This window comes from Aythya fuligula, chromosome 2 (assembly GCF_009819795.1).
Source record: "Aythya fuligula isolate bAytFul2 chromosome 2, bAytFul2.pri, whole genome shotgun sequence".
In the NCBI taxonomy this organism is placed as follows: Eukaryota; Metazoa; Chordata; class Aves; order Anseriformes; family Anatidae; genus Aythya; species Aythya fuligula.
The window spans coordinates 97678417-97688103 of record NC_045560.1 but is presented as its reverse complement, the minus strand read 5'-3'; the positions used below and the strand labels follow the sequence as shown (position 1 = coordinate 97688103).

The following is a 9687-nucleotide window of genomic DNA, read 5'->3' as shown; positions in this document are numbered from 1 at the left end:
TATATATTACATACTGCTGGCATCCACATCTGCGATGGTAAGTTCTGAAGCTGAATTGGAAGTTTTGTGACAAATGTATTTCTTTTTGCATATGTTAAGCATCCGAATTAATAAGTTGATTTGAGGCCTCTGACTGTTGTTTTAATGATACATCTAGGATTAGGCTTTTCACCATTTATCTTCCCTGCATATATATATATATGTCTATTTATTTATTTTTCTAATTTAAACTGCAATTCAATTGCTATTTCTATTGGTAGCTTGATCAGCACCTCTAAATCCTCATGCCTGACATTTATCCTGCTCTGTTTTCATTTATTAGCACTGGAGGGTGCTGTGTGGTGTCTCAAAGTAATGAATTGGCCAGATTAAAGATGATCTTGATGAAATGTTTATTTTTAATATGACGGTTTTCTAATTTGCATATGTGGTTTTATAAGTCCCTCTGCCAACATTGTAGGAGCTCTCACACCTGGGGTGGGAACAAGCAGGAACTGCCCAAGTTGTTCTGTACCAAGTATTTGTGAAACTATGCCCTAGACTTCATTCTACAGAGTATCAGTGGGCTTTTGTTTTCACTACTCTACATAAAGCCTGCTGCTGCTGAGAAATTGTCACCTTAATCACCTTCGGAGTTTCAGATCAGTTGTGAGTTCCTTAATAACAGATCGTGGTGCAGCTCTCTGTGTGCCTTTGTGGACTTACCTTCTTTCCTGGTGGTAACTGGGAGTGTGTTTCTACCTTTGTTTCCTATCCTGTATTTACTAGGCCATGAGATAACCTTCTGTTTTACCCATTAATACCTAGCTCCTTCAGAAGCTTTAAGGAAATGTGGCAGTTTCAAATATGTCAGGTTCTGGAGAGGACTGGCTTCTCTTTTTCCTGGACTCAATTTTTCATACTTATAGTAAATTCAATTGTACTTTACCAGTTTAAAGATTTTGGAAAGAGTGCCCTGGCCCTCATGATAGGATCCCTTGTGTCCCTTGTGAGCAGATTTATGCTCATAGAATTTTCCGCTTCCTCCGTATCCTGGCTTGTGTCCTTCACCACCCTGCAAAGAAAGATTTTTGTATGTATTGCAAATTAACATATAGAAATTGACATATATTCACATTGTAATCTTTCCTTGCCATTGCTGAAATGCAATACTTGAACGAGAACCGTAAAGGTGTTGGAATAAAATAACCTTTTAAGTAGTAAGCCAGGATGAAGGAAAATATTAGGAGATTATCAGAATATGCTTAAATCTGAGGGAAGCACCTATCTGTAAAAGAAGAATTAATGATCAAAAATGGATCAGGACGTTAACCTGCATGGCAAAACTTAAAAAGTTTGCAGTTTTACAAGACCTGGGATGGCTAACGCATCAAGTAAACTGGTGGTCTACTGATGGTGAAAGAAATGGTTGACAGCATGAAGGCTTTAATGTGTTTCGTCTTAAAATGTACACGTTCCTCTCCTAGCAAAACCAAACCTGTGGTAGAGAAGTAGAATTGAATTAGCTGTGATGACTGTAGGAAGAACTTGTCTAATAGCTGTTTAGTCAGGTCTCTCCTTACTGAAAAGGGTTGTGAGGAAAGGTAAGACAAAATACTTGAATGAGTGACAGTGTTAGTTTTGCAGGGTTTGCTGTGTAAGAACAGCTGGAACTGTGGGGCAGCTTCCCGTCTTGTCCCAGCCCCACCCTTGTATTTTTGTTATTCCCGTGAAAAGAGAAATGCAGCAGATGAGTCGTCCAGGAATCTTTAAAGGAGGAGAGCTTTGCCATGCAGTGGGTTTTGCTCCTGTTGTGCTAAAGCGAAAGAAGTTATCGCTGCAAGGCTGTCAAGTTGTTGGGTAAGAGCAAGCAGCGTGATTACTGTCTTAAAGTGCTGTGGGAGGAGGGACGAAAGTGGGATAGGAAAAACAAAATAGCAAAATTGAGACAAAACAAAATTATCACGTTGCTGCAGCAGCTTGAGGCAGTGGAGCAAGATATGCTTTGGCCTGGTAAATAAAATGGCTTTTACTGCAAGCGCGTTCATCACCTACCCAGCTAAATCTGGTGAGGGATAATCCTCTTCCCTGTACATGTAAGAAACAGAAACAATGGCATGTTGATCACTGTGGAATATAACATCTGCATGTGTGATGCACAGATGGTGATGGAAATGCAGTAAAGATAACGAAATACTGGCGGGATAACAAAGCATCGGTTGAAATCAGCAGTCTATGTACTGTCATAAAAATGAAAAAGGCAAAATTCTCAATCAAAATTAGAGGAGCTTCCATCACAAGCCATGGTTTGTCAGGGCTGGCTACTTCAGGAGCCATTGGAGCTTAGTACATGTAGGGACGGCTCCTGGGGGGGGAGGCTTGTCTGAAAGCATTACCCACTGTTGGGTATCTTCTATGTTACTCAATGGAATCCCAACAGAATTGGGCTGCAAAGATCCCCGTGTGGGACTGCACTTGGCTCAGTGCTGTGCATGAAATCAGCCAGTGCATGAGGAAGAGAACCATAGCTTTTCAATCTTAGTCCGTTGCTTGAGATACTCCCTTAGATAGCTCCTGATTTTAATTTAATACAGATAGAGAAAATGAATGAGGTCAACAGCTGAATTGGCATAAACAAGCCTGCAAAAAATCTCAGGCGTTGCACGAGGCCCTGCAAACACTCACCTTTGCTTGCATTGGAGGAGGGGTGCGGGGTGAGACCTAAAAACCAACACAAAACAGAATTATAAAACCATGGCAACAATAAATGTAGGTAACCATCAAGCCTTTTGCATATTATCTGAGATACTAGACCATAGTGTTAATTCTTGTTTAATTTTGTTGTACACTTTATTGACATAGCTGTTTTTAAACAAAAGGCATGCCTAAAGACACCCCATGCCAAAGACACCCCATGCCAAACGCACCAGCACAAACCTTGTGAATGGTGAAGTTGTATAATTGCAATCCCTGTTGTTGAAATTTGGCTGTGCTGACCGAGGGCTCACCCACTTTTTTGTAGCATTTCAGTGGTGTTTGCGTTTCCAGTTAAATTATATTTGTATCAGATTGCACAGTTAGCTCTAAAGCACGAAACAACTCATGAGTTTCCAGAGGCTAACAGAGGCTAACAATTGTGGGTTATTTGGTTACTGATGGATCACGAAGAAAATCTCTCATTCTAGTGTGTAACGAGAAGAGATGAGACTTACAATGTTCTTGAAGAAGTGGACTACAGGGTTGTCATCACCAGGCCGGCCGTGCTGAGATCTCTGGGGGATGGACCCTACGTGGCTAGCCCTGGCTGCGTGTATATCCTGCAAAGCAGAATAGGCAGAGCGCCAAGTCAGCGAGGAGGGAAGGGCAGCTGGAAGCGTGTGAAGGGAAAAGTCGTCTTCATCAGCGGAGAACAAAGGAGGAAAATGCCTCAGCAGTCTGCAGGGACTGCGATCTAAACTTGGCAGTGCTGTGAAGGAACAACTCTTTAATACAATGGCAAGTGCACTGTATGTACATGTGTGTATGCATAAATATGTTATGTGTGTGTATATATAGGTGTATGTATATGCATATCTATATATACATATAGGTATAGGTGTACATGTTTTTAACATTAGAGCCCAGTGTGGAACTAAATCTGTTATGGGACAGTTCTGGTAGCAGAAACTTTAAAAATTTCCTTCCTTCGAAGTAGGCTCATAGAATGTAATTTTAGAAAAGGAAACCTGAGGAGAGGAGATGCTGGATCATTTGTGAGAGCAAATCCAGAAAAAAAGAAAAAACAAACAAACAAAAAAACCCAACTCATTTTCTCAGTTTTCAGCAACTACATAGCACTGGTGAACTGCAAGAGCAACTGTTTTTAGAATGAAGGAATTAAATGAGACTGACACTACTTTCAATTTTCAGTGGTGCTCCTGTAGCAATACAGAAAAGTCCACTAAGAGAAGGCATAAGGACACAAATAACATAGCAAAGAGTGAATACCTTGACAGGTGCTTAGAGTGTGACACATCTGCTGTGGTGAAAATATCATTTAAAAAAAAAAAGTAAAAAGTTATTGTTATATAGATGCAGTATGACTAAGTTTAAAAAAGTGTTATGTATGACTGTCCCAAATGACGACTTGTCCATCCATCAGTGTAAGTGTAGAGCCACAGTGCCTCACGGTGAGCACAAAAGTTCCTAAGTGTATGCAGTAGGGAACAGAGAAGGTAGGAGAGAATTAAAATAACGTTAGTGCAGCAATGGTTCTCTCAGTATAATGAATTCCATGCAAATACAGTGACATTATAAGCACCAGGTGGATAATAAAATATTTTTTTGGCTTCTACATATTTATATTTCATATTTAGTGAGACAACCACTCACATAAGCACTTAGTTGTCCAAACTGAATGGACATTTGACTATATAATAATATGAGTAGTTATTTAAAATACACTTTATTTTCATCACATATAGGAAAACCATTGATCAATTTGCCAAGGAAAAAACTTAGTCTTATTGTTGGAGCAGGACTCCTGACTTGTGAATGGTTTGGTGAATTTTGAGAAATAAGTTAGCATCTATAGAACAGAGTTTCAAAGGTTGAAAGAATGTTTTTGGGCTTTGATTGTCTAGTGACATCTGCAGCTTTCAGAGCAACCCTGCCCTGCCTGTGTAGCCAGTTCTCAGCAGTCATATCTTGAGACAGAGATTTATTTCCATGTGCTTAGATCCATGGATAAAAGGTCCCCCAGAGCTACCTAATGTTACTGCTCAAAGCTACTGAATGGAAGATCTATTCTTAAATGGGTGGAGGCAGATCTTGTGACTCTGTGTGAATGAAATGTCTTTATCCTATGTTGGATCCTTTGAAATGAGAGTCAGAAGGCACATGAGCAGTGCCTTTTAACTTGTGTGTTTCTTAAGAGAAATGAATGTCAGATTGTTTAGGAGATTCATTTCCTTAGGACAAAAACAAGCAGATGCAGAGAAGTTCAACGGGTATTTATCAGCATTTTTTGCATGTTGATGATATCTAGAGATTTACTGTTTAAAAAGCAGGAATTCTGAACTTTATTGGGTCACTGGGATTTCCACAGTGCCAGGCAGGCAGTCCTGCCTGTGCTTCTGCAGCAATTTCCATCCTGCAGCTAGTCCCAGCATTGCCAAAATACCCCAGGTTGCCATCACAAGGAAGAAAGGTATCAACATGTTTGCATGTTTAGAACCAAGATACTTCTGCCATGTTTTAAAGAAAGCATTGCTTTGCCTCTGAAACTCTTTGGGTGCATTGTCCTTATGATAAGTGTCCTTATTTGAGTTCCGGTGCACATCTCCTTCGACAGTGTTGCAGGTGACAATTCCTGTCCTAGCAGCATGTTGCTGTCTATCCATGAAACTCTGACAGTACATGAAGTGGAATAAAATTAAGTTAGTTTTTGCATGGAAGTAGCCTGCAATTCTGCAATGGGCTGTGGATTGCCAGCAGGCGGTAGCAAGTGTTCTATGGATTGCTATCAGGCAGCAGCAAGTCTGAAAACATTAAGGATGGTTCTGTATGAATTTAAGATGGTGTTTCCCCACATCACAAATAATGTGCTTTTTGTTCATGTGATTAGCAGATTTCACCTGTGGGCAGAATCTTCAATATTCTAAGTTTGTGGCATGTGATTATATGTTTTCCTTTGATTTATGAGCAGATGGACTTGCTTTTCCACCTACACGGTGTTCTTTTCAGGTTTTGGAGTCCTAATGGAGAGAAGGGAAAATCCTTTTTATTTTTACTTGCTCATATACATGATTTACAAAAAACATTTCCCTCAGAAAAGTAGTAACTGATATCTGTAAGTGTTAGAAGTTAAATGCAATACTTGGTTGAATGAAAGGGAAGACAAATCTGGTTTATTGTGCTAGGTTAGGCTACTGAGGTTTTGTGTTGTAGCTGGACTTTTTTTGAATGAGCTCACTGAGTCATTGATTGGTAGTCTCCTGAATGTATTAATGAAACATTCGTCTTTAAATACGCTTTAAGAGCGGCAGCCCCCTGTGCTGTAGCTCCCTTGGAGAATTTGCCTGACTTTCGGGACTTTCGGTCTTCAGGGCACTGCCAATGAAGTCAAACTTGGCTTCCATAATCTGTTTGTTATGAAACATACTTGTAAAGTATAGTCTTGAATTCAGACCTCTTGGGTTACTGTTTGTGAATTTTAAAACAGAGGTTCATCTGTGCCAGTGTAATTTCTGGGTCAACCGAATGGTTTGTAGTGAACAGCAAGCAGTCTTGCTTTCCAAAAAACATACAGGACAGAGGAGAACACATCTTTCCACTGCTCCCAGTTCACTTTTGTTTGACAGCTGTGTCAACCTGGATTAAATATGACCCAAAAAAGCCGTAGAGGAAAGATCCCTTAATCTGAATAATCTTAATTATTTTACAGTATTTGCCAGTATTGGGTATTTAGACTGTATCTGGGAGATCTGAGGACACGGGCACAGTCTGCAACTTCAGTGTGGAATTAACAGTTTAAGGATTAATAAGGTAAATACTGAACACTTAAATGTATTTCTGAATACCCATGGTTATTTTGTCACCAAGGGATTCAATCTTAAAATGTTTTGCAGCTCTTTCTGGTGGTGCACTGGGAAGAATCTATATGCAATTCTGCTTGGGCTTCATTTTGGCTGTTGTGCAAGATTATTCCATGTCTAATTGCAGTGAAGACACCTGAGATATGCTCTTCAGTTTTGGTTAGTAGACCTAACCAATTCTCTTGGTATTTTCCATGGCACTTTATAATTGCTAAGGGGTGTTACTGCCTGTACTCTACAGCAATTAGAGGGAGGGGTCTTGGGATTTTTGATAAATGAAGCATGGGGGCCTTTGGTCTGAACATTTGTACACTGGGTTTGATAATCCTGTTTTGTGATATATTCATCCAACTTGATGGTTGGAGATTAAATTCGCTTTCCTTTAAAACAATTGCAGTTAAGTATTCTACATGTCCCACTTGATTTTGCCTTCAGATATGATGGTGAGTGTTAAATATGTGTTTAAGCAGAAGCAAACATTTTTCAGTGATCCTATGACTTTGCTTGACCTCTGACTTTGCTTGGTATAACATAGTATGTTAGATCTTGCAATTCATACTTACTAAGGGTGATTTTAAAATGTGTGTTACAAGCTCTAAGACCTCTTGTTCTCTGTAAGAGGATTGCATATAAGTAGGGATTGCATATACATGTAAAGATAAACTTAAAACTTGTAATTCCCAATCAGTTGATAACATGTTTTAGTGACAATAGCATTAAGATCTTTTGGTTTTGGAGTACTGAATTTATGTTCTTCAAATCTCTTTCAGTATCATTAATACATATTTTTTGTTGCCTCTTTTAGGAGGGGAGGTGAAAATCTAAAGAACATCACATATGTAATGGCAAAATTGAGATGCATCCAAAACATGTAAAAATAGCTGATTTATAATGTAACCAAGCCTAGTAAGCATTTCTGACATTAATAGGAATGAAAAGCAATGGATGTTTTTCGTGGGTTCAGTGGGTTTCATGGTTTTCAATGGGTTGCCTTCAAAACAGTGATCTTCACCAAGATCACTGTGCATGAATAATAAATCATACAAAATCTACAAATTTCAAATTGATAGAGATATAGAAAGTATCTACAGGTTGCTGTATAAAACCAAACTGTTCCACAGCCTACAGGAAATAATGCTTAACCCCATGAAGAACTTTGCAACAGCACTGGCAGAATAAAATCGCCTTTAAGTGATAAATACAGCTCATGCTAGTTTGTTTGAAGAGCAAGGTGAAAGAACAAGAGGCAATTTGTAAGCCACTCAGCTAATTCTGTGTTAGCACTTGAAAGGCACTCTGCATCCAAAGTCTCTCTGAGCACAAGGGAGTGGATATTCAGCTTTGAATTTCTGTAGTTAGAACTGTTTCCAAACAGTCTTTGGATGGGAGTGGAGAGACAGGTCCTTTCAATGAATGGTTCTACTTCTTTCTTTTAAAAAAGAGGAAATTTATTATATAGACTTTGAGTAGAGCAATCCCGGGCAAACTGACAAGTGCTTTTTTACAGGATTTGCTTCATCTCAGAATTCAGAGGTGTTTTGTGCATGGGCCTTTGTGCTCCTGAGCACAGCTGACGTTGTTTCCTCCGGGCTCTTCACAACTTACTGATGTGTTGCTGTAGGTGATGGGACTGTTCACTTCATCCCCACATGCTGGTCCAAAGGTGACGGTATAAATGCTTATCTAACTCAACAAGCTTTTCTAATCACTTCAGAAAGGATGAGCCATGCGTCTTTGTAATGGTGCTGTTAGTTTTGAGCAGAAAGAAAGATGGAAACAAAACCACTTGCTCAAAGGGACAGAGCAGGGTGGTAGGAAGAGAGGGACTGAGAGTCTGGGAGATGTTGGCTTCCAGTCGTGTGCTGAGATCAGTAATACACTCCTTGCCTTGAAACAGGTGGTAAAAGAAAGAGGAGGCGCTGTAGCAGAAAGATGGGAATGAAAAGCACTGGAGGCAAGACCAGAGATGACTGACAAGAAACCCAAATGTGACAGCATGAAGAAGGAAGCAACGGAGAACACTCCATCGAGAGAGGTAAGGGATCATCCATAATCTCAAACCACATTTCTCCAAAACCTTCTCACTCCTTAGGGCCTTGATGACTGCGGTTCACAAATTAGAAGGTTGACAGTAAGAAATTATTGGGGGGAAGAATGAAGAAATAGCATCTTGACAGTGTTTTAGGATAATGGCTTGTTTTAAGACAGTTCCCAAGTGAGAGACTGGTCCTGTCATACCTTCTTGTTTTCTCTCCGTGTTTATTTCATTCCACTGTCGTGACACTTCATAACGGGTTTTGTCATCAAAAAACAACACTTTCATTTACCTTTGCTTTTTCTGCAGCATTTCTCACCTTAGATTAGTCATTATATTCAAATGTTTTTCACAGTAGAGGCTCTTTGAACTGCTTGGGCATTGTCTCTGGTGCACTTTCAGTGCTGTCCCCTGCTGTTTGTAAGGGGACCCCTTTGAAAGGCCTGATCCCCAGTACTTTCATACCTCCAAGAAGCTCATGCAATAAATATAATGTTGCTGATTATTTGGAAAACAAAACTGTAAGTACCAGGTATATACTACCACTTCATAGCTACTGACCAGAAAAAAAATCAAAGGAAGGAAAAAGATTATGGCCATGAAGGGGAAAGATGTTACAGCCCTGAGTCGAGGTAAAAATGGTGCTGTAGTAAAAAAAATTATTTCTGAAAATACGCATTTCAGCTCTTAGGTAGCTAACACAAGAGTAAGATCCATGCCCCCACCTTAAAAGAGTTCTCATATTTGAAGGGCTTGGCCAAATGTTGTTTCTTTTCTGCCTATAACAGGTAAGAAAATGACAAACCCAAGTTTTGTGCAGGTTGTTACATGTATTATTGCTGATATCAGCATAATGAAAAGGGAGCATATAATAGCAAGGAGAGTCAACTATTATGAAGTAATTAGACCTGGCATGGTTAATAGCTTATTTCTTTGAAGCAAATACTACCAGTGGTAAAATTTCCAATGGTGTAGTCACTACAAGATGAGGAGGGAGGGAAAAAAAGCAACACAAAAACACAACACTGAAATCCTGAAGCTTTTACAGCCTCCAAGGCATGTTAATTGTATGAAATGTCAGAAATGAAAAAGTAAATG

At 39.5% G+C, this 9687-nt stretch overlaps 1 protein-coding gene across 2 annotated transcripts in view; it reads right to left on the bottom strand.

The window, feature by feature from the left end:
• MBP (myelin basic protein) overlaps window positions 1-9687 on the bottom strand; it is an 89496-nt gene that overhangs the window by 3785 nt on the left and 76024 nt on the right. Inside the window, exons 4-7 of one of the 2 annotated variants that reach the window (XM_032180611.1) lie at window positions 3192-3296; window positions 2665-2700; window positions 2035-2067; window positions 929-1054 (exon numbers count right to left, since the gene is read on the bottom strand). In XM_032180611.1, coding sequence (XP_032036502.1) covers window positions 929-1054; window positions 2035-2067; window positions 2665-2700; window positions 3192-3296 — 300 coding nt within the window. The remainder of the gene's footprint in view (window positions 1-928; window positions 1055-2034; window positions 2068-2664; window positions 2701-3191; window positions 3297-9687) is intronic. The other variant, XM_032180612.1, reaches the window with a different exon arrangement.